The 25,383-nt window shown below is 44.7% G+C and overlaps 1 protein-coding gene across 8 annotated transcripts in view; it reads left to right on the top strand.

Moving 5' to 3' along the window:
• The window catches only part of grh (grainy head), a 211,244-nt gene that overhangs the window by 165,074 nt on the left and 20,787 nt on the right, over nt 1–25,383 (top strand). For all 8 annotated transcript variants that reach the window (XM_072301769.1, XM_072301767.1, XM_072301772.1 and 5 more), the window contains 3 exons: nt 2,059–2,221; nt 8,199–8,310; nt 20,545–20,639. In XM_072301769.1, coding sequence (XP_072157870.1) covers nt 2,059–2,221; nt 8,199–8,310; nt 20,545–20,639 — 370 coding nt within the window. The remainder of the gene's footprint in view (nt 1–2,058; nt 2,222–8,198; nt 8,311–20,544; nt 20,640–25,383) is intronic.

Here is a 25,383-nt window from a genome sequence, read left to right as displayed (position 1 = left end):
TGAATTGTCATCGTAAAAATTGAATGAAAGTCGATTTCGACATTAAGTCAACCATCATTATCAATCATTGGGGAAAAAAACAACTACAACGACCGTCACCATAAAAAACGGACAAACGCGATTTTGTGTACTGCATAAATCGTGGTTTCCTAGGAAATGGGAGGTCGGAGAGCCCTATCTGTAATGCTGCCTACAGAGGCTATTGGTTGTGACATCACAGTTAGGTCCCCAGAAAATAATATGGCTTAACTCTTTTGAAATGGAGCCCTGTCTACCTAGCATCCCCAGAACTGACTACAATCTGTATAAAATGAGGAAAAGCTCTGTTACAGTTGATCGCTTTGAAGCCAATTGTCGATAAATTGGTAAGGTCCCATAATGTAAAGACAAAAGCACTCGATTATAGAGACCCCGCAATCCCAATCCTAGCAATGAAATCAGATATGATTGATGGCTGGTTGCCCTTTTGGACCCTAGAAAAGCTCCATGTTTCAACATGTCCAAACTCTCCCCATACACTGCACTGAAAAAAAAAAGTTCGGTAAATCCGAATTAGTTAGGATCATGTGGAACCAGGTTTTGTTCGGTACACACAACCGAATTATTCGGTCTGGTCAACAGAATTGTTCGGTTTGTGTGACCGAACCATAATAAATTCTTACAGTTCGGTTCAGTGGACCGAATAGTTCGGCTGAGCCGACCGATAATTCGGTCGTGTGTACCGAGCAAAATCGTGGTTTTTTCAGTGTGGAAAAAAAACTGCGGCTGTGGAAGCCCTACTTATGGGCTTTATAGACACACCGTCCGTTCCGGGCTTAGAGCCCGTAAGTGCCGGGTGTGGTACCCGGAGCAGTCAAAGCGACAGCTCCAGCACCCGGAATTTTCGGCATCTGAGCCCGGAACGGATGGTATGCCCATATAGCCTGTAACTTTTATATCAGTGTTTAGACTGATTTTCACTCTTGAATCAATGACGTCACCAACAGCATATACAGATGAAAACGGGGATTGGCGGATGACGAAGAGGAAATTCCGATGATGGTGGTGCGCGCGTTGCGGCCCTGAGCCGGAATCTTTCCGTCGTCCCAGCGGTGGGCACCTGTTGCAAAGCGCCTTGTCTTGGGCGTCGTCGGCGAGTTCCGCACCCGCTCCGTGCGAGGAGGTGGCGCGAAGCGGGAGCAAGTGGCAGGAGGTGTCCGCTCGGCGAGCGAGCGCGGTATTGTACTTGCACCGAGTCGATGACGTGGAGTGACGGGGCCGGCCCGGCGACGACAACAACGCCGAACAATGAGTCGACGCGCCTGTCATAACCAAACCATCCCGAACGGATAAATAGTGGATAGAGCCGGCCCGGAGATTGGTCACAATTGTGTATTTGTATCGGCAAACTTGTTCGCCTATTGGCCGCTCTTCCATAGCGCTCGCCGCCCGCCCATCTCGGATCCATCTCCTTCACTTGTCGCTCCGAGACGCTCGCCTCTCTTCTCCCTCTCCCGTCTCGCTTTTTGTCCTCTGTGACTTGTGTCTTTTGTCTCTCCTCCTCTTCGCTCCTTCTTCTCGCTCCGCGCGGCCAGCGAGAAAGTTCATACATATTTCGTTCCTTTTCTCGCTACTTTCTATCGGTCAGTCTCCGTGTCTCCCCCTTCGCTCTGTCAACTTATCTCTTTATCTCTCCGTCTCCGTCTCGTCTTCTCTTGCCTCGGCTAATTAATTTTAATTGAGTATCTCAAATCCATTTTAATTTTTTCACCCCTCCTTTTCCGATCCACGCCTTTGCGATTTTCTCTCGTTGGTGAGGATTAAAGGGGAACCATGACTGTTGTGTCTTTTCTCGGGTACACAATTCAGTGAGACCTAAGAATGATATGCTCCAGTATACTGTTCCCTTTAATGAGGAGTCTTTCGGGAATTGGCTGATCTCGTAAATGGTATCTCAAAGTTTGAATTTCTAGAATGAGTTCCAGATTTGAACATGATTTTTCTGAAAATTATTGAATACTAAATCTGTGTATACACTCAGACTTTACACTTACCTCGTATGTTTATTTTTTGTTGTAGATATTCACAATATGGATTCAAATATCACCTAGAAACTCCGATCTCGACGAATCAACGAAGGGAAGATGACAGAGTCACGTATATTAATAAGGGTCAATTTTATGGAATCACGATGGATTACATACCTGACCCAGATAAACCTATAAAATCGCAAACTGTTAAGGTAAGTTTATCGTCAACCATTTATACTGCCTGGAGACCTCTGGTATGCATGCATGAACATATAAGTTGCGAGATTATGTCTGTCCTGCGACATTGTTTAAATGCGTCCGTTTTTTGACCAGTGCAGTTTAGTTGCCGTTGCCGAAAATCAACAATTAACTTTTTGTTGTAGCATTACATATACCTACATCCAAGATTTATCATCACGAAATCACTTCAAAACTCATAAAAACTTGTCTTTTTGCCTTAGGTCTTCGTGATGATACATTAAACTTTCAACAATATCCAGGATGTTCATTTTTTTTCGCTAATAAGCCTGATACACTGAAAAAAAATTCTCGGCGTTTTTACCAAGGTCCGTTGGTACCTTTACTATCTCACTTTTTTTACCAATTATTGGTAACTTTACCAAGACAGACTGGTAGGTTTACCTAAAAACCGGTATTTTTACTGTTTTTTTCAAGTAAGATTACCACTTTTATTGGTAATCAATTCCCGGTAACTTTGCCATTTTATCTCGGTGATTCTACCACAGTTTATAAAAAATATTGGCGTTTTTACCAAGGTCCAGTAAAATTACCAAGAAAGTTCAATAATTTTACCGAGATTTCTCGGTAAAATTACCAATTCCATAGATGGTAATTTTAACAAGAAAAAACTTGGATCAAATAGAACCCTGAATTCTTGGTAATTTTACCCTTTTCTGAGTAAATACACCGAGATTTTTTTCTCAGTGTAGGTAATTAAAATTTGTTCATCCAACATTTTCGGCGTTGTTGAAAAATGCCCTCTTCGATGATTTACTGTTGACAAACAAACTGAAAAATCTCTGCCAGCCTCACGATTTTAAACAAGTCGGTCCAAGATATCCCAGCATCGGATTTCCTACGAAGTTCTGTATGGCGAAGGTGACGTCCGTGAGGTGATTAAAAAAGAAAACGTACCATCATTGTTTTCTTCTTTTTCCCTCGATGCTTTGATTAGTATGGTATAACGCAGGCAGAGATATCTGCTCTCGTGATAGAATTCTAAATGCTCGATAGAGAGTAATTAATGCCTTAAGGTTTCAGTCATGCTTGGATCAATAAGCCAGTTTCCCAATTAGTCCACAGCGGCGAGCCGATAACCGTTTCCTTCGATGTCAATGTAAGTGCCCGCGACGCGACGTGGTGCAGAGTCCTGCCCTTCGACGGACGGTCAATGTACAGCATCAATCTCTGTTCAATTTCTCAGCATCTGCACCATCTAAGTCATTCACCTCGCGTCTCCGCGATACCTTCATTCAAAAGCGAGAGAGAGAGAAAAAAACGTATCCTCGAGTCACAAAATCTGTCGTGAAACTGAAAAAAAATTAATCGTGACACAACGCATATTTGAAGCCTTTCCTCGAATATGAGGAAAGTAATAAATCTTATGTACCGATTGTACTCTTGGGGAGGGTAGAAATTCTCCAAATTGCACGGCTGTCGAAAGTTTCGAGGGAATACTCCGTTTCGTGCCTTTTAAAACTGGCCGACTATACTCTTCTGATCTGCCTGGGGTGCTTCAGTAAGAGGGCTAGAAATCAAGCACTGCCGTATATACATATTTTTTTTGCCAGAAACTCAATGGTTATGCGATCATTAAAATTTAACTCTGTAGGAAAAGATCCGACCGTCGAGATTTTCCTCTACAATGAGATAATAGCGTTTTCCGTGTTTACCAATTCAAACTTCCCGCTGAGTAAGAAAACGAAGTCTACTTGAGTCAAATTGGGCACTAAACTAATTTTATCGTTTTTTTATTGAATAATTTTCTCAAGGGGCTGCATTTTCTTGCAAAGTTAAAAGATCCAGTCAAAAAGTTTCAAGTAAAATCTCCATACATGCCCATTCAGCTAGCCGACTACTTTTCTGAATCCGCGTTAAAGTCTCCGAGGTGTTTTAGAGGTGAGAATCAAGCAATGCGTACATGATTTTTTTACAAACCGTACCCAAATGAAATCACCCAACGCATCAAAAGCATCTCTTCTCAGGCAAGTTTTCCGTCTATGGTTATCTCGGCACGGGCCGCTTATTGACATCGGTAGACAGAGTGATAGACAAAGAAGACAAAAGGGATATGGAGGTATCCTATTAGTGGAAACGGATAGTTGCAATAGACGAAGGAGGTAGGCAATAGACTAACTAACGGCAACCCACGAGAGACCCTATAGTTAGTCCATCATTTTACTCTAAGTCTATAGGAACCACCCACCTCAACCAAGAGGATTCCTCTACATTCCCTATGTCTTCTTTGTCTATAGCTTTGTCTATCAGTTTCAATAATCAGCCCGCAGTTCACTCTCCTTTACAAACAATAAAATATACGATCTCCAAGAAGTTTGCAATTGAATCACGCTCGGCCATAACTCGGCTACAAGTCGAATTTTTCCCCGACTAGCATCCCATTCAGCGTGATCTCGCCGTTCGGTTCCAGTAGGAGTAAAAAACCCGATTTTTTTTCTTCTCGTGGCGGCTAATAAAACACAAGCTAATGCGCGGCAGCCGAGCAATTGAGCAGAGTTCAAACTCCTACGTTCCAAGTACGGAAAAATGAGGACGAAAAAGGCGGCGGGGAACCGGGAGGGGGTTTAGTGTTGACGTCGATCTCGGGTATCAACACAGTCGTCTGTCACTCCAATTATTGTACTTCCTCTCCGTGCTCCTCCGCGTCTCCATTCCAGAGATCGGAATTCGAAGGTTTTGGATTCTGAATCACTCGCAGCACCGCGCCGCTCCTTCAAAGAGAGAGTCCAGGACCCCGTCGCCGCTGTCAGTAGAAACCGCGCATCTACTCGTGATTCCTATTCGGATATGCGCGGTTTTAGCTCGGCAGGACAGTCCGGCCGCCCGGGGATAACGAAGGGCAGAATCAAATTGGATTGATCAACGGTGGATTAATTCGTTGCTCGAGTTTTCGGATTTTACATCGATCCCGAGGTTCAAATTAAGGGTCACGGAGTTTTTTTTTGTTTTCCCGAGGCAGCTCGTTAGGCTCGAGCGTGGTCGACAGGTGTAAGGGACGGATCTGAGGATTCCGCGCGGGACAGTGGTCGATTATCGATATCGCCCCGTTTGAAGCCGTGGTAAAGAATCGATTATTAGGTGAACACCCTGTTATCGATCCTTTTCCATAGGTTTAAATGGAAGATCAATCGATATGTCGCGGATTCTCGGGCACGATTTGGTCCCTACGCCGGGAATGCCGGGATAAACTCGTTGTCACCGCTGATCTCTAGGAGGATTGAACGGCTGTCTTGTCCCGACGAATTTCTCAGTAAAATGAGCCGCGCTCCCCGTCTTATCAACCCTTGCTCGCTCATGCACGGAAAATCTGAGTTAGCTCGCTCTGACGGATAGTATTTCCACTTGATCGTCTCCTCGCCGTTGCGCTGCTTCGACGACGTCAGGTGATTTCCGAAATCGCTTCGAGCTTACGCACAGGTTTGCTCGAGCAACTCGGCAACCCTGTTTAGTTACTCACCGGTGCCTGAAGGATGAACCCCGAGCTGCCTTTTGTGGTTCCACCGACGCGAGTTTCGAGTCCGTAACCTGAAGAATCAGTGGATTCCGATAATTTTGAGCTTCGTCCGGTATTTTTTCTCTCGGTTTTTCTTCCCAAGCTTTTCCGTCCTTTTGAGCAGCTCGATTAGTGCTTGGGCTCGTTGGTTTACCCCACTTTTAGTGCATGAGTGATAATTTATTTAGGAACGGGATTAAAGTATTTGACGTCAGTGCACATGAGACCATGCTTAATCGTCTTCGTGCATGAACGACTGAATGTTTTGGTGCATTGTATTATTTGGAAATATTTCCTCCAGAACGACTGAACTTCAGTGGATATCGGTGAGATGCACAAAATATCGTTGGCTTAGTAGGAAATCCAGTCAAAACTAGACTTGAATCAATAATCTTAAAAGATACACCGAAAAAAAGTCTCTTGCATCCAGAATCCAGAGCCCAGACCCTTGAAAATGTGACAAGAAAAAATACTCTTGATTCAATTGGATTTTTGCTTGAATCTCGCGAGCCAAACCTTTCAATCGGAGCATGTTTTCTTTTGATTTAAGCAAAAATCCAATTGAATGAAGAAAATTTTTACTTTTCAATGTTTTTAAGAGTCTAGACTCTGAATCCAAGCGACTTTTTCGCCCTCCTCACGGATAGAGAAAGTATTGTCGTCCAAGGGGTAAATAAAATTTGAAAATCATCGTTTCTAGACGTTTTAAGGTCTATGGAGTCAAAATAACCATACTTTAAAAATCGTCCGGCCCCTCAAATCCATGTACAGCCATATCTTAAAATCTATTGGGTAAATTTCATTCAGAATTTGCATGGAAGACCATGTCTATGGTATCCTGCTGCACGTCAAGCGATTTTTTTTCCAGTGTGAAACAAAATGATTGTGTGTCATCGGTTGAACTAATTATTCCAACAGGTCCTACGGCAACGAGTGTTCCCAAGAATCGCAATCTAATTAAATGGGTGTGTTATTCGGACCTTACGCATGGAAACTTGTTAATTTCTGAATCGTTACCGGAACGGTACGGCATTTTGCGCCGCGCTGCGCCGTGAACGTGCGGGCTCGGAGATCCTATTTTAAGGATGTTTACTATGCCCCGTAAATGACGGTCGGCCAGGAATCTAGACCAGCGACAGAGATGCTTCATGCAGAGTCCGCAGACGTAATTATGCTTATTCGCGGGAAAATGTATCTCATCTCGGTAACGGAAAGACGATCCGAGTGAATTCGTTAGGCTTCATTGCGTTCCTCAATTAAGAAACTAACTCCTCTCCTCTCCCCGGAGCTCGGGCTCCGCGCAAGCTCTTGACGAAAATAGTCGGCATTCCGGGTCAAATAAAATTCCTCATTTTTTCTCTCTCCTCCTTCGTTTTTCTCTCTTCTCCTCCATTTTTCTCGTGCTTTCTTCGCGGTCCTCTTTTTCTCTGTCGCTCCGAGAAAGCCACCGGTCGATTACAGCTCTTCTCCGCCACCTACACCACACCCTATCTGCCAACCCACCACATTTCCCACAACTCCACCACACCATCCCCATTCCTACCCAACCCATTCCACTCCCTCCACTTCATTACCCACTACTTAACACCACCTCCTACCCCTCCCTCCCACATTTCCTCCCCTTCCACACCCCCCACACATAAATCCACACCTCCCCTATTCCACCCCCCCCCCACACCTCTAAACACCCCCCCCCCCCCCCCCCCCTAACCTCCCCTCCCAAAAATATACCAACCAATAATTATAATCACCATCTTTCCAAAAATATCCCATTCACCTCCTAAACACAAAACCCCCCAATCTACCCCCCCACATCTATTCACTCCCACCAATCAACCTCTATATTCATTTCACTCACCCCCCCCCCCCCTCCCCCCCCTCCCCCCCCCCCCCCTCCCCCTCCCCCCCAACCCCCCCCACCCTCTCACTCCCCACACCCACCCCATACCCCTCCCCCCCCCCCCCCCCCCCCCCCCCCCCCCCCCCCCCCCCCCCCCCCCCCCCCCCCCCCCCCCCCCCCCCCCCCCCCCCCCCCCCCCCCCCCCCCCCCCCCCCCCCCCCCCCCCCTCCCCCCCCCCCCCCCCCCCCCCCCCCCACCGAGTAAGTCGGCAATCACTGTCAATCTTATAACTCGGTTTGCGACGTCGCAGACTTCCTGTCATACTTTATTTTTCAAACGGAAAACTACTGAACGGCAATTCTTTAAAACTGCCGCGACTTTTCTTCTCTGTGCGAAGAAAATTCTGCCAAAACTTCCAGGAATGATGTCTCCCTTAAAAAAATAACATAGAGGCGGAGATTTTCAGACATTTCAAACGAGACATGTGATTGCGGACTTACGCCGTCATAGTAATTTTTTTCTATTGTAAGTATGTCATTCTTTCATTTTCAAAAATTTCATGATTGGAGCCTAATTTTGACTTTTTATTTAATTGCAGAGTGTGGTTATGTTAATGTTCCGTGAAGAGAAGAGTCCAGAAGACGAGATCAAAGCGTGGCAGTTCTGGCATGGGAGGCAGCATAGTGTCAAACAAAGGATATTAGATGCAGGTAAGCTTCTTCAAGATTTAAAAATAAACGAATGACGTCATCTCACTTTTTCGTCTAGTTAAAGCTTGAAAGATGTATCTCTTCTCCTTTTTCTAATATTACGGTTGATTTTCAAACTATATGCGTGTTGACACTCTTAGGAGATAAAAAATCATCATAAGGATACAAGTTGTCTCCACAAGGTTATAACGTGTAATGGAAACTTTCTCAATCCTCAACGCGAAGGCTAGTGCCCTCTAGTCCGCGCTTTCTAAGCGGTCAAACTATGCCCTATCTCAGTGGTCAACGCGACTATATTAAGTATTGCCGGCCGTGTAACTGGGTCGAATTTTAAAAAGGGGAGTTAACGCAGTTTTTGAGAAAAGAGAGGACATTTTTAAATATTTATGCATTCTTCCCAGCCAAAAATTCAGTCAATCTAGAGGAAATATTCAATATCTGAATGTAGGTCGAGAGAGGTCTCATGAAGAAATACGACTGGATAAATATTTTTTTTAACTTAACCTCATTATGGATTATTCCTCTTTCCCCAATTCGGGCTGCAGTCGTCGCACTGAAGAAAAAGTTACGGGCTGTACAGCATACCGTCCATCCCAGGTTCAGAGGCCGGAAGTTCCGGGTGCTGGAGCCGTAGCTTAGATTACTCCGGGTGCTACGTCCGGAACTTTCGGCCTCTGAGCCTGGAACGCGGACGAAATGTCCATATAGCTCGTAAGTACGGCTTCCACGGCCGGAGTTTTTTCTGTCAGTACGCTAAACGCGCTATGTCCTTTTCTGTAACGAATTCTCATGTTCGTCGATTATCTATAAAGACACAATTATTTTGAATACTGGATAAACAATCAAGTATTCCTGATTCATTTTAGGAACAACGAATGTGCCATCAGTTCTTTTATGCAAGTAAATTCTTATATGCACGGGGCAGAAATGGTGGTATGCAAAATGCAATCCAATTTTCGATCAGATTCACCAAAGTCATTTTAATCCGAACTTCGGTTTCCATGACCGGAGACTACGGTCATCGGAACCGGAACCTCAAAGCGCACACGAATCCGAGTTGGGTCGTTTCAACCGATGTTGTTTTCTTCGCGCGTGGGAACCCCAGTAGCATGTCCTAGATCCCCGTATCGGCTCTCACACTAAAAGCGTTCCCCAAGTCCTACAAGGATATTTTTTTTCCGGGGAGCCGACGTCGGACAAGGCCAACGGTGTTCTTCCGCCGCGGCCAACCTAAAACGCGAAGCGGGGCCTCGCTGACATCGGTTAGATTTTAGGTTAAGGCACCCGACCCGCGGACCGAAAATGAAGTGCCGTGTTCCTCGATTGAACTTGACCTCTCTTCGGTTTGAGTTGTTAACGAAGCGACAAGTAGCTCGAACTCGCCGGGGCAATTAGTCTTCTCTCTGCAGCGCGCTGAAAGTGGTCAGATGAACAGCAAGTGCCGTACTCCGTGCCCCGGACGGGCGGACAGCGCGGCGTCGCGCGTCGTCCCGCGCGTTGCGAAAGTGGACCGGACCGGACACTGCTGCGTTAGGCCGTTAGCTCCGCCGCTGGATGATGGATACTCGTAAGCCACCGATGCAACAGTTAGATCCGGCCGGGCTCGCGCATGCGTCCACGCATTCTATGCGCCTTTATTGCGCAACGCGCATCTCCAGGCCCCGGGCCGCGGGGAAACTCATCGAAAAGGCTAAAGGTCACCGGCGGCGCGCGCAAAGGGCTCGGGGCTAAAAAGATATTGGAAATGCCTCGTATGAATGTGAAGACAAAGAAGAGAATAGAGGCGAGAAGGAAGAGAAAAAAAGAAGAGAAGAAGACGAAAAAGAAGATGAAGGAGAGGAAGAAGGAGAAGAAGGAGGAAGAGAAGAAGAAGAAGAAGAAGAAGAAAGGCAAACAAGAAAAAAAGGCGGGCGGGGAAGCTATTGTCTGCTACCTTTCCACTTCCAGAATGGACTTTTTCAGCGATGTGTTTGGTTGACTTCGATTGATTTCAAGGCGTTTCTTGAAAAGGTATGTGGAATGTTTGCTCCTCCCGCCATCGAAGTCCAATCATCTGTGATGCAAAATATGTAGCCAACGCAAAACACATATCCTTGAATCAATCATTATTGCTGCACAGAGAATGTTCCATGGTCTACCTGGAATATTGAAGGCGAAGTAGAAACATTACAGGCAAAGTGCAAAACCTTCATGCCCTCGTCATGTCAATTCTGCGTCCTCAAAATTTTCTAGCCTCTGAAACAAAAGGAGAAAAGAAGTGTAGGAGGAAAATTAAGAAGGAAAAGTTTAAATAAATAGTTACAAGAAATAGAAAAGAGACGAAAGGAAGACGAAAGAATTGGAAAGGCAGAAAAAGCAAAAAACGAGAGAGAAAGGACAAGAAAAAGGAGGTGGCAGTTAAGGAAGCGAAAGAGAAAGAGCAAGACGAAGGACTAGAATGTGGAAAGGAAGAATAGGAACATGGACAAGAAAACGAGAGGTGAAAACCTCATTGCTATGGGTGACTCCTTCAATCACGGGGATCAGGCCGGGTTCGAGAGGCGATTGACCTAACGCACACCGCGGCGCGGCGAGGTTCATAAAAAATTGGTTTGTTTTAATGAGTCACCGTGGCTGACAGGATGGTAATGGTCAGTCGATAACAAGTAGCGTTCCATCGGCGCGCATGTGCTAGCTCGCGCCTGTGCGGTATAGTGGCACTTGCAGCGTGTTGGCGCTTCTCCGGTGGTGGTGAAGCTGGTCCAGCGGTCCAGCTCCGCGATAACCAGTATCTGCCCCTGGAGCGCACAGCACGCCAACTTCGTGAAAGTTCCCCTCCTCGCCGCGCCTCGCGCCTCCCTTTCGCAGTCCTACCATTTCGCATTTAAATACGTCTCACGTTTTATGAGCTCTCTATTCACAAACAAACGGACCGCCGTCACCTCACGCATGCTCACTTGCGTCTCTCCGAATCCGAGCGGCAGGTCCGAACATCTTATTTGCAGCGCTGCAAGGAGAGTCGCGTACACGAAGGCCCACGATTAAACGTCGACATTTTTAGAATCGACCATGTGGGTCTAATTAGACTTTCAATTACCTCTCCGCGTATGGGAGGCACACGTGAACCCGGTTTCGTCTCTTGGTCACTCAAAGGCAACCTAGAAAGTCGAGGACGAAGTAGTTACCTGGCCAGAAAATGAAATATAAGTTTTTCTACGGGGGTGCATGGATTCCGGGGATAGTTTGAGTCTAAGGAATACGAAATACAGGGGGTTATGCCCGGGATGTTTGTTACTCACGTGAGAGGAAAAAACCGAAAACATCGCAATTTTTTATTTTAACCCTTAGTTCGAAACCACCAGAGTCTGAACCCAGAGATTGGTTTTCGTGTATGCAATTAAATTGCCCAGTTAAATTTGGCAATAGCAGATGTGGCTTAGTTCCTTTCTGCTTAACTCGGTCCAACTAGAGTCGACGACATTTTTTTTCGCCCTGAGGGTCTTCATGGTACTCAATGCTCTTACTCTCTCCACGAAGGCACGCCGGGCACAGCAGTACACTGCCGTGCTAAGGAAGAACGTCGTATGAACATCTGAGAGTTGCCTAATTTCTCTCGGTGAAACATATGCTTTTGACGACATTCGCGCATATTTATCCTTGAAACTTCCAGATATTTTAGATTAAATTTCGCTCGAAACTGTCTGAAAATTTTGGAAAATAATACGCACAATTTTCCAGTAATTTCGGTTATTATCAGGGAAATTTGGCAACATCTGAAGGCTCATACGGCGTTCTTCCTCAGCACGGCAGCACAGGAGCTCAAACATCACGCTTTTCAGAGTACCGACATAGCAGTGCTCCCATTTCCCGGAACTAGTTCCGAATTTAGGATTTTTTGAAATTTTCCTGAATTTTTCCCGGAACTTTTTAAATTTCCGAAATGTCCCGGATCTTTTGCATTTTCAGGAATTTTGTCTACAAATTTGGGGGGAAAATATTCACAATCTTTCCAACAAATTCGGTTGTTTATCGAAGGAAACTTGGCAACGTCTGAAGGCTCATACGGCGTTCTTCCTAAGCACGGCAGAGCAGATCGCGGTATTTACTTTGAGCTGCGCATGCATCCGCGGAGAGCGCGGAGTGCACAGTAGATGCACAGAAGCGGCGGAGTCGAATGGTGAGCGGGCCGGCGGAGGCTGCGGTGGATGCGGTGGCTGCGGCGGCGGCGGTCGGCGTTCCCGGCCGCAACCGGGTATCGACTATCGTCAACGCGGTGACTGATGAGTCTCGTTTCGCATCGATGATGGATTGGCCTGCACAAGTGCTGCACGTCTCACCATTATTGATTCTGCTCGCGTTTGTACAACAAGTCTGCATCTAAAGCACCGCCTCTTCTGCCCCGAGCAGCGGCCGACCAGACGCAACGCCACGCAACCCAGCGCCGCGGCCCTCGACCTTCTTCCAGCCCCCATCCCTCGGCGTCATAGCCAGATTTTCCCATCAAATCCCCGTACCGAGAGAGTATGTTTTAGGCGTTTCGAAGGGACAGTTGGAGACTTAAACGCTCGGATAGAAAGATCAACTACCGTGAATAGTAGACTTACGGAGATAAGGAACACAGATCCATGAAGAGAAAGTATGTTTTGGGTATTTCCACGGGACAGTGGGATACTTAAACGCCCGAATAGAATATCAACTACTTAGAATGAAGAAGTACAGAGATAAAGGACAGAGACCCATAAAGAGACAACATATTTTAAGCGTTTTAAAGGGACAATTGGAGACTTAAACGCTCGAATAAGAAGATCAACTGTCCGTAAATAAAAGACTTATAATAGTCCGTAAATAAAGACAAGGGGCACAGATCCATAAAGAGATAATATATTTTAGGCGTTTCAAAGGGACAGTCGGAGACTTAAACGCTTAGATAGGAAGATCAAGTATCTGTGAATAGTAGACTTACAGAGACATGGGACACAGATCCATGAAAGGACAATATATTTTAAGCGTTTCAAAGGGACAGTTGGAGACTTAAACGCTCGAATAGAAAGATCGACTATTCTAAAATTGTAGAAATATAGAGACATGGGAGAGAGACCCATTAAGAGACAATATATTTTAGGTATTTCAACGGGACTGTTGGAGACTTAAACGCTCGAAGAGCAAGATCAACTATCAGTAAATAGTAGACCTACATAGACAAGGGGCACAGATCCACAAAGAGACAATATATTGTAGGTATTTCTGTGGGACAGAGCTGGGAGACTTAAACGCTTAAATAGAAAGATCAATTATCTGTGAATAGTAGATGTACAGAAACAGGGACAGAGATCCTAAAAGAGACAACATATTTTAGGTACTTCAAAGGGGCAGTTGGGGCCTTGAACGCTCGAATAGAAAGATCAACTATATTTAAATATTATAATTGTAATATTCAAAATAGCGAGATTATTATAGGGGAAACTTTGTATCCACTACGTTATTCTCAGAACAGACGTCTCGCTCAATGAAAACTGAGGAAAAATCCCCAGTTGATAATTCCCTGACGAGAATTCTCGTTGAGTCAACCGGAAATCTCTTTTAAGTGGCACTACCATACGGAAAAGTCAGAGAACTTTAAAAGTTTACTGAAAGTGCCTTTGAGTCTAGGCTTGTGCCAAGGAACGCACCGATTTTAAGCCCAATCCGACAACTACGCCTCGGCCTCCCTTTCGTCAGCGCAGCCGCATCCTATGCCATACTAATGGAAACTCCTTTCTTGGCTCTCGCCATTATTTATACCATTTTCTCTTTCTTCCGTCCGCCAGGGGAGGGTATCAGCGCTCGGGCATGATCCTTGACATTTTTTTCGTTCGAAGGAGAAGAGGGGGGATGATAAGACTGGGATGAAACCGAGTAAAGTTATAATCGTGTACTCTCCATTATCCGTGCGAATTTTGGATCAGCCAGTGGGTGGGCCTCATGAATGCTACATACATATCCTTTACTGGCATCGTATTTTTTATGAAGTCGATTGCGTAATCCACCGAGGGTCCCAAGCGTAGTTTACTTCAGCCGTTCCCCTCTTTTAATGACGAAATTTCAGCGACTAATCCGATGATATATTCAAAGGTCGCTATCTTCTTATTAATTCATCTGTTTTTCCTCACAATTTCACCACAGCTTAAACTTTTTGTTCTCCCGTGGTTATTATCTCCAAATAGGCGCCCCATAATGGACGTATTTCTGCCAGACGGAACTATGTGCATTATGACATGAGCCCTGTTATGCATGTGTGCTTATGGGTCTCAGAGCTCATGTCTCAATGCACACAGTTCTGTTTGGCAGAAATAAGTCCAAATGATAACTAGCACTTTTTTCGTCCCCCATGTCAGGTCGCCCTTTGCCTCTTTCGCCCCCTTTGAGAGGGTTCGTTGGACGGTTTTAAACCTCTCCTCCCCTTTGCGCCTGGCGTCATTAATTGATGGCCCAGCCCTAAATTTTCGTCATCCAGAGAAAACAACGTAACTGCATCTCATGGTTGCGAAATTTCCACTCGTAAATTGTATTTTTACTAGGAATTCATTGGGCATTTCTAACTGAAAATTTTACATATTTCTCCTCTGGTTACATACAAAAAAGAAAAAAATCTGTAAAATTTTGGCCAGAGATCGCCGGGATCACTCTTTAAAAAAATCGAGTTGCGACTGTACATATCCAGCAACTAGGCGACGCCGGATTCCTTACATTCAAACCTATGTTAAATAATCGATTATTGTCGGAGCACCTGGCCCCTCCAAGAATCGATACATTTCCATAGGTTTAAATGGAGAAAAACAAACGTTGCCACTTTGGTGTATTCGCCAATGACTGTACATTTGCAACCTTGCAACGGAGTTACGCTATTTCGTTCGGGAAACGATTGAATGGGAACGAGAGGGAGGAAAGGAAGGGGTAGGATGAATCGTGATCCGACTGCCGAGCCTGGACCCTGCTCGGCCGTAAAGAACGTCACGGGCCCCTCAAAGGTGTCTTATCGGAGGATCTATGAAATTACTTTCTCTGCATTCTAGGTTCCTGCGTTTTTCCTTTTCTTCCATTATTTTCTGAGAGCGCCGCGATTGGCAAATAATGCAGGATGAAGAAGTTACTTTTTTTAATTGAGGGGCCGGCGACCGTATATTGCACAGGGGCGGGGGGCGGAGAGCAAATACGGTCGGACCGCGCGATAATTGCCGAGATTGGCCGCGGCAATCGGCAATCGGCAATACTCGAGGGCCGTGCGGGGAGCGGGGCGAGCCGGGCGGAAGAAAGGAGAGATTATGACTGGACTATTAATCAGGCGTCGACCGCCATTTTCTCCAAAGACTTGTCAACCAAGATGGGGCTTCAGCAGCTGAGGCCATCCTCGTCCCCCCTCTGCCCTTCTCCTGTTTCAGGCCTCAGGCCCTGGGTCGCATACAGTGGCGTGGCGTGCTTTGCGATGTATCGATTGATCTGCTATTTAAACCTGTGGAAAAGGATCGATATACAGGGTGTTCGCAACGAATACTTTAATAATCGAATCTTTACCATAGCTTCAAATGAAGAAATATCGAAAATCGATCATTCACGCCTCGCCACTGGCCACGTATGAATCACTAAATACAAAAAGGGCACATGTCCAGAAAACCAAATTGTTCAGGAGACACAATAAACAGTTTTTTGTTTCTCCTGAACAATTTGGTCTTCTGGACTGAGCCCTTTTTGTATTTAGTGATTCATATGATGTGGCAAGTAGAACTATCTAGGGAACACCTCATATCGCTGGTGTCTCAATATCTTTGAGCGAGACTGAAAACAGTTGATGCGTCAAAAATAATATGAATCGCTCAGTTCGAAAATGACCCAACCCTGAGGGAAAAAGTGCGAACATCGGTGGGACCCTACAGTTTTCAATGATTTGAATATACTTTTAGCGTGTGTCTTTATGAAGCAAACTTAGAGAAACTAATTTCGATTGACAACAAAGCTGTAAATTTTTCTTGGAAATGAAGGCGATCAAAAACTCGATGAATTGTTCTTGAACAAAATTCGCGACCTAATGATTGTAATCTTATGGAAGGTAAAGAAAATTGGGGGAGGAAAGGGGAAGAAACCTGCAGATTTGTCAGGAAAGTACAATTTTTCTATTCTTGAAGGATTGAGGTGGCATTCTACCTACCAGAACCATTCGGTCCGAATTCGAGAAAAGGGCGCATGTCTATCTAGTTTTGCAATGATATTGCTATTTTGCCACTCTTTTACGTGCATAAAAATTCACTTAACTTTGCCAGGAAAATTCCCTGACGGAATTGTACTTTAAAAATTGTAACGTACAATCGTACGTTGAATTGTACATCAGAATTGTATTTCAAAAAAAGAAAAAAAGAAAATATTTGACGCTTCTGCCATTCAAATGAATAACGCCTTATGAACATTCGAGAGTTGCCATATTGCCCCGGATAAAACATGTATTTTAGAAGAAAATTATGCATATTTTTCTTTGAAATTTTCAAGCGTTTTAGTTAAAATTGCGAACAAAATTGCCTCGAAAAATTGAGTAAAAATATACACAATTTTCTAAATAAAATATGTTTTTATCGAAGAAAATATGGCAACGTCTGAAAGCTCATGTGGCGTTCTTCTTTATCACGGCAGGATTGGTAAGGAAACGTATCGAAAGTTGTTCAATCTGAGCTTAGAGCGTCAAATGCGTTTGTGCCCTTTTTCCAAATGGTCCCTCATTTACGTTCTCTAGGCTCTTTGCGCATGGCTCCCCCTCGAACAGAAGAGACCTACTTCCTCCGTTTCCTACTTTGCGGTAAATTATCCTCTCATGGAGGAGCATTTCGAATGTAAAACGATGACGACGACGCAGTATGCAGTGCGAAGATCTCGGGTTCGATCTGCGCGGATAAAGCGCCTCAGCGATATAACTGTGATATGTTAACACCGGTTACATGCTGGCGATGCGACGATCGCCGGAGATTTACGAGTGTTTGAGTTTCGCATGAAAGCAAAGTCTAGGCGCCTCGCGACGACTCCAACAACCGCCCATCTTCAATAGAAACCTCGCGTGGAAACGGGGGTTTCGCCGAGCGTGTCAGGAGAGGGTGCAAATTCTGCGAGCCAAGCCGAGAGCATCGGCGAACGGCGAACATGAACATCCGACGATTCTCGCTCTCCGATTATGATCGCTACATTCGCAACCGCAACGTAAAGAGCCCGAAGCTTCCTTTCAAGGAGGATTATTTATCGGGAGATGTATCCTAAAATGAGAATGTAGCCGGGATAAGGGCGCGCGTACGAACCGAAAGTGGACCATGAGATATTGGTGGTTACAATGTTCCGCTGTAAATAGGTCTCTTGCAAACTTTTGCCACAGCGAAGAGTCGCTTCTTGAGGAAAATGCCTTAAAAACAGAGACAATATACAGGGTGATCCAAAAATCTCGCAGCGCCAGCACCAGGCATCGCTCTTGTAACTTTTGAACAAATTAAGATAGAGAATTGGAATTTTGTTATTGCTCGGAAGTAACGAAGTTTGGAGTCCCTCAAAACTTTGAGGGGATCCCTCTGAAAAGGAGCAGAATCCTTAGGGGTCACAAGGGTGGTTCGGGTCTTGGATCACCGTGTATTTTTTATAGAGGCCTTCGTTCATGTAATTTCCATTTTGAAATAAGAAACTATCCTTTCTGGTGCATTTATATAGTCACCTATTTGAATAGAGGAACCATTGGCACATACGATGTTTCCAAAATGAGTCAGAGATAGTGGTTTCGTGTTCCAAAATGTTATCCAAGATGTTGTCTTCCAAAACATTCAACTTTGCGTAAGTTTATTATCGAACCAAAATTTTAGCGCTCCTATTTTTACCTTATCAAGCATGATGTCCGAGGGGTTTCCCCTTTATTAACACGGGCATACATCGTGACTTTCAAAAGATTCTAGACAGAAATCCTAAAATGCACAGCGCCACTATCTCTAATCTCCTGCCGCATCCGATTCGGTCGGTCCACCGAAAGATCCCCGTGAGCTATGGGCCCCCTCAGCGGTGACATACGAACGCGGGGTCTTTGGGAGCCACTGATAGCGTAGATATGTGAGGACATTCGGAGGTTCACGGACCCGGACCACCACTGAGAGGCCAGTTTGATGAATATTTAATTAAGTTTTTTTTTTTTCGGATGAAATTTTGAAGACTCGACGGAGCGTTAGGCGCATCTCGCGGGAATCTAATGGACGTTCTAGGTTCTAGCACTGCGCCGCGGCCGCATCCTGCTGCGTGGCCTGGCCGCTACTCCCGGCTTCAATCACGGCTGCCAGCCTGATTAAATATCACGAAATTCACCCGTCCCGCGCCACCGCAGCACCCTCAAAAACCGCAGATCCTCGTTAGGTTCTCTCGGGACTTACGCGGTTCTTGAGCGGCCGGGCGCCCACTTGGCAACGCGGTTTGCGACTCAACTTAACCACTACAGTGGAACATAATTTATCCGTCTGCACAGAATATCTTATGTTAAGAGCTAAACGACGGCCCCACCGGGTTTCGCGTTTCCTTGCAAGCAGCCAAATGATTTTGACCTCTGATACCACTCAATATCCAAGCCACGCCTAGAATCATTCCGATTTTCAAGATGTTTTCCCCCTTCGCGGGATGACCGAGTCCAAGCATCAAGCTTTTTAACGGCTAGCATCCTTCCTGTGCTTTTTGTTAATTAATTTTCGGCTCGATACGAGATCGCGCGCGTGTGTAGGGAACGTTTCGAGCCCCTCGCCAGGAACCGAATGTTTCTAACGCTGATTGGTTCCGCCGTTTTAGGCTCGAGATGGATACGAAGGAGCCAATAAAAACCAATTTTAACCGGAAAAAGTTCCGTTAAATTTGCTGGATTTTTTCAGTCCAATTTCATGCATAGTCAGGAATTTAATGTAAGTTATTCTAGAGACCCTATCTTTAATTTATCGGGGAAGAAAGAAATTTGGAAAAACGTATGTGAAAAGGGGAAAAATTGTCAATTTATTCAGGAATTTATCCTAAAAGATCAGTTCTTGCGATAGAGACATCAAGAATCGAGTATACATCTCGCACGAATTAAAATGTCTGAGTCATTCTGAGAGGAGATGGAATTTTCTGACTTCTGAAAAAAGAGGTGAAATTTACAAATCGAAGATATTAAAATGGGGAGTTTTCATCCCTAGGATTTTTTTTATCATCCCCAGGATTTTTATTATCAATGTCAAATTTTCGAACTTTTTCGGTGGCAAAAACCATCCGTGTGACGCAGCACTAGAGTAATATTAATAATTGGTTCCTGACGGAGGAATCGATGTAGTTTATCGAATCCTGCATTATTCATTTCTTTTAATTACCGCAATGTTGGCTTCAATCACAAAGATCCTAATTCTTTAACGATCGCATTTCGTCGTTAGAAAAAGACGTCGCACAGTGGATACACCGAAAAAAATAATATGCTGCTTTAGCATCTAGGATGTCAAAAATGTGTCTGGTGATCCCAAGATGTTGCCTTTACTGCCCCCGCAGTTAATTTTACATCCTGTGAATGCAAATGCAACTGCGGGGGCAGTAAAGGCAGCATCTTGGGATCACCAGACACATTTTTGACATCCTAGATGCTAAAACAGCATATTATTTTTTTCGGTGTAGAGTCAATTAGAGAGGTCGGGCATGAAATTTTTGACAAAACATGCAAATTTTAATGTTTATTTCGTCACATTTTAATATTCAAGGGGTGTTTCTGAGAGAAAATTTTACGATTAAACCAATGAAACCACTTTTAGATCCTCAAATTCTTGTACAAACGGAGTTAAAAGCGTTTAAAGTTTCCAAATTTTGTCCAACCCCTCCAATTGACTCGATCCACTGTGCGTCGCTTTTCTGACGTAAGGGTGTATTTCCATTTCCACATGAGCCCTGGAAAGCATACCGATATATAGACAGCAGGGTTCACTAGGAAATGGAGATACGCCCTTACGTCAGAGGGACGACAAAGAGAGCGTTCATCAACAGTAATCGAGGATCGTCGAAGAGCGCGGAAAAATCACCCAACTCTCACACACCTCTGCCGCTCCCCGTGGAACTGGCTCATTTATGATAATTTATTCTTGCCTTCGGCGCAAAATGAAGCCAACTCTTGTGTTTCGTTCCTCTAAATTCTAATCTTTGGTGGATGTATTCTTGCTGCTGAAATAAATATCACGATCGGATTTTGATAACGATTCCGTTATGTTTCAGATACGAAGAATAGTGTCGGACTGGTAGGATGCATCGAAGAAGTTGCTCACAATGCAATAGCAGTCTATTGGAATCCACTAGAAAGTTCCGCTAAAGTAAGTAATTCACCGATCGTAACTTATACCTTTCCCTATTGTTCTCATTCGCCTTCATTCAATTCCTCTTAAAGTGTTAGATTGAGTTCTCTCGTTTGAATCCGATCCTCAAGCGCTCGCGGCGAAAAAGGGTGTTTCTTTCATTATCATCGGCTTACATCGGGAAACTTGTTGTGATGTTTCAAAACTTTATCTCCTGGTTTTTAGGTGTAAAAGTAAGAAATCATACTACTCGAAACTTTCAAGAAAAACGGGACAGAAATATTTTGCAGAGGAGAAAGTTAAACATATTCGAAGAGTTGAAATTCGAAACCTGGCAAGCACCATCAGGATCAGGTGTTGCTAAAATTATGCAACTATTTCTCTTGAAAACGGGGACCTTTGGCTTAAAAGCAATGTAGCAATTATTCTTCGTGATAATCAGGCGAAAATTTAGAGAAAATTTCTTGATTATAAGTTCATGAACCGAGGGATTCCAGCTTCTTTCACGATAAGAAACCCCGATGGCGCGTATCAGCCTTTAAATCTCCACTTTTTATTTTTTGCCTCCCTTGTAACATGTAGATAATACATGAACCCTCGAAAAAGAAAAGAAATTTTATCCTCGCTCTCGCTGAAAGTCAAAGTTTTTTCTCTCTTTTTTGTGACATGAGGCAGATTTTTGGTCCTTACATGGAAGTATTTCCGACGAATTTTAATCTGAGAAACAAACAGTAGAAAGGTAATACACATACCCTCGAATAAAAAAAGAAATTTTATCTTCCTCCTTGCTGAAAATCAAAGTTTTTCTTCTCTTTTTTTGTGACATGAGGCAGATTTTTGGTCCTTACATGACAGTATTTCCGACGAATTTTCATCTGAGAAACAAACAGTAGGACTTATTTATTCGTCCGAACGCATAATTTAAATACCATAAAATCCGAAGCACCTGACCGATGCGGCGCGGCGATCATTGTTATTTTCGGAGGAGGAAATCTGGAGGGCCATTATGTCACACCTCGAACGAAGGGTTCAAACGCTGGAAAGTCAGCCAAGTTTATTGGACAGTGGACACACGGTTCGGTCGCGGTGGCTCCGAGCTAATGCGTCCCCCCTTCTGGGGACGAGGCGCCTTTTTGAATGGTTTGAGTGGTACGCTCGTCTTTGTCTCTGCTTTGATCGGTCGCATCCGTGGAAGCCGGCGGAGGAGAGGCAGATAATGGATGAAAGAGGTGGGATGCAGACGTATATTAGAATAAGGGCAGACAAGGCAGCCCGGGAGAACGGAGCGGCTTCATTAAAAATCTCCTCGCATACTCACAGCTATTTACAATCAATACTTTTTATGTGTCCTTTTTTTCTCGGACTTATCTTGCCCCGCGCCGCGCCGCGCCCGCTCTTTCTTCTTCTTATTCGCTCTTTCCCTCGGCATCGGATCTTTCCCTCTCTCCGTTTCCGCTCTCTTCCTTTTCGACTCTTATTAGTTTTCTGCCTCCCTTTTCCTTTTTCCGCGCGGATCCGTGGCGTGGCGTGCCATCGGGTATCGATACATCTATATATACATATCGATACATCTATATATACATATCGATACATCTATATATACATATCGATACATCTATATATACATATCGATTGATCTGCCGTTTGAACCTATGGAGAGGGATCGATAGACGGGGTGTCCGCTACGAACGCCTCGATAATCGATTCTTTACCATAGCTTCAAATGGGAAAATATCGATAGTCGATAGTTCACGCCTCGCGAATCGCCTCTCCTCCGTCCGCGGATCCTCTTTTAATCATCATTGTCACGTCGCTCGTAATAATTATTCGTATGACAATTTAATTTTCTCTTGCGAGGCTCCGACCGACGACCGAGCGACGACTTCTCGGAAATGCTTCATTAAATCAGACAGCATGGATTCCCGCTTCCTCGGGCCTCGCTCCCGACGCGGTGGCCCTTACTCCCCTAGTCCCCTATCAAGCAGAAAACGCTTATCTGCATATTACCGTCCTGAGGAAATGCGCCGTATCGACATTCGAGATTTGCCGAATTTCCTTCGATAAATTGTTCATTTTCGCGGAAAGTTATGCATATTTTTCCGTGAAATTTTTGGATGTTTTAGATGAAAATGTGAACGAAATTGCCTGAAAAACGGAAGGAAAAATATTTAGAATTTCCCCAGTTGATTCGGCTCTTATTGAAGGAAATATGGCAACGTTGAAGACGCATAAGACGCTTTTCCTTAGCACGGCAGCATAGTATTTCCATCGTAGTTACTGGAGTGTCTTCGCGTCGTCGGAGGGACAGGTCCGAACTGTGCGATGGCGTTCGTCTTAGCGGTGTGAGGAGATGAGAGAGTCTGCAACTGCCTCCGGATGACGTGGACGAAATCGCGGTCACTGCTCGGCCAAGGTTTTAATGCCTGGAACGAAGAAAAACTTTGGCTGCAAAGACTGAACTTTAGTTCGTATGGATAACAGCAAAGTTTTTGGTCCAAGTAGCCGGTAGCCAGGAGAGCCGATCTTGGAGGTCTAAAATAGGAGGGGCGAGTCTTACCCACCGGTTCGTAGACTTGACTTTTTTACATTGTTTACCCCTTTTCCTCCTTTTCTTCACGATTTTAACGGACGAGAAGAGCAGTAGCCCATTTTGAGGCCCATCTGTCCCTACATCCAAGGAGGCAAAATGGACGACACTTGGCACTTTGGAAGTATCTACACTAGTAATTTTGAAAAAAGACTAAAAAAAATATGTGCACGCAATAATTTAGGACTGGTGACATGCTGTATGAGAAATGTACAAAATCGGAAGTTCAAGGGGGACAGATAGCCGGCAGAGCTCTCGAAAGAACCACTCGAGACACGATTAAACTTCGAAGTTATCTAGATATTTCAATCCTCCTGTAGATAAGTCAATTTTCCTAAATTCACTTGCCTCTGGTAACCGTTTTGCCGAATGGACCTACCCTCAAAAATACTCCCAAACCACGACAACAGTAAATTCATAGTATTTGTCAAGGGAGCTGTGCTTGTTGCTGTCGTGGGCGAAACGGTACCCTTTTCCTCTGATTTCTGGCCCTAAAATGTGTCTGCTGTTTGCTCAAGACGTAACAACGCAAGCATATAGAAGATACGACATACTGCTGTCTTGGCTGAATGAAAAATTCCCTCCTATAGACGAAGGTATAATTCTTCGTTTTCTAATCATCATTCCGAATACGATTTATAATAGTCTTTTGGATGATTGATCGGATGATTTCGGATGAATTTAATGAGGACCATATTTTATACGATTCGTCCATTAAAACCCCGATCGGATGGTATTAGGCACGTTTATTTCTTGAAAAAATCTTTTTTTTGTATGTCCTGCTCTCTTTCGGCAGCGGGCTGATCATTGAAATTGAAAGACAAAGCTACAGACAAAGAGAAAATGGAGCAATCCTATTGGTTGAAACAGGTAGTTGTACGTTAGAACAAGCGGAAAAACTATTCTCGCGGGTTGCCGTTACTCAGTCAATTACTTACTTCCTCTATCCATCGCAACCACTCGCTTCCACCAATAGGATCGCTCCGTTTTCTCTTTGTCTATTGCTTTATCTCTTGATTGTAATCATCCTGCGGAGCGGAATTCTAGCTACTATGTTCCTCGTTTAGCTCGCTGTGTCACTTGCATCGATAGACCTAATTGCACCGATGTGAACAACATAACTATCTAGATGCGAAACACAGGTAACGATTAACGTGGGTACAGGACTGCCGCGTTAAGTAAAAACACCTTATGGGCATTCCAATGTTGCCAAATTTCCTCTCAGAAAAGATCTATTTCTGAAGAGTAACGAATATTTTTCCATAAAATGTTCAGTCTTCTAAGTTTAAATCACGAACGAAATCCTCTGAAATATCGACGTAGAAATATTTACAAATTTTCCAGAAATTCGTGATTTGTTGAAGGAAATTTGCACCGAAAGAAAAGATGCTGTAGTAACATCCCGGATGTTACGGTTGTTGAAAAATGTGCGACAACTCTTGGATGTTGCCATTAACACCCTGGAAGTTAACGTAGCATGATAGGATGTAAAAGTAACATCCTAGGATGTACTTTAACAGCCAGAGCGGTAATGACAACATCCAAGAGTTGTCGCAACTCTTTTTAACATCCAGGATGTCACTGGCACACTCTGGCAGTTAACGTAGCATGATAGGATGTAAAAGTAACATCCTAGGATGTTACTTCAACAGCCAGAGCGGTAATGACAACATCCGAGAGTTGTCGAAATTTTTTTAACATCCAGGATGTTACTACAGCACCTCTTTCTTTTCGGTGTGGCAACGTCTGGTGGCGCATACGGCGTTCTTCCTTAGCCCGGTACAGAAGACCACGATAAGTTCACGCACCGCAGTGTGCCGCAGGCACAGTTCATTTTTTTCCGCGATGGTCATCGAGCGGCGAGCGGCGAGCGGTCATCCGGAGTTACCGGGTGAGGCCCCCGGTGGACAATGGCCGGCGCACCGGATTCGCGAGCGCTTTAACTCGCCACTGCGCTGCCAGATGGCGCTTAAACAGCTCCGTCTGTCCGGGGAATATCTCTTAATTAATGAGCGCTTCATTTGATCCGCGGCGGGCCCGGCGCGGATCTCCTAGTTCTGAATGGGATTCTTATACGCACAATCAGTTCCTTTGTGCTGTTCGCTGCCCGGGCAGGCCCCACCGCCAGCGTGCGTGTCTGCCCTCGTACCTGTCGCGAGTTTCGCCGCCGTCGTC

The sequence above is a fragment of the Bemisia tabaci genome, chromosome 6 (assembly GCF_918797505.1).
Source record: "Bemisia tabaci chromosome 6, PGI_BMITA_v3".
Lineage (NCBI taxonomy): Eukaryota > Metazoa > Arthropoda > Insecta > Hemiptera > Aleyrodidae > Bemisia > Bemisia tabaci.
Note: the sequence above shows the minus strand (reverse complement) of the source record. Positions and strands in the feature narration are given on the sequence as shown.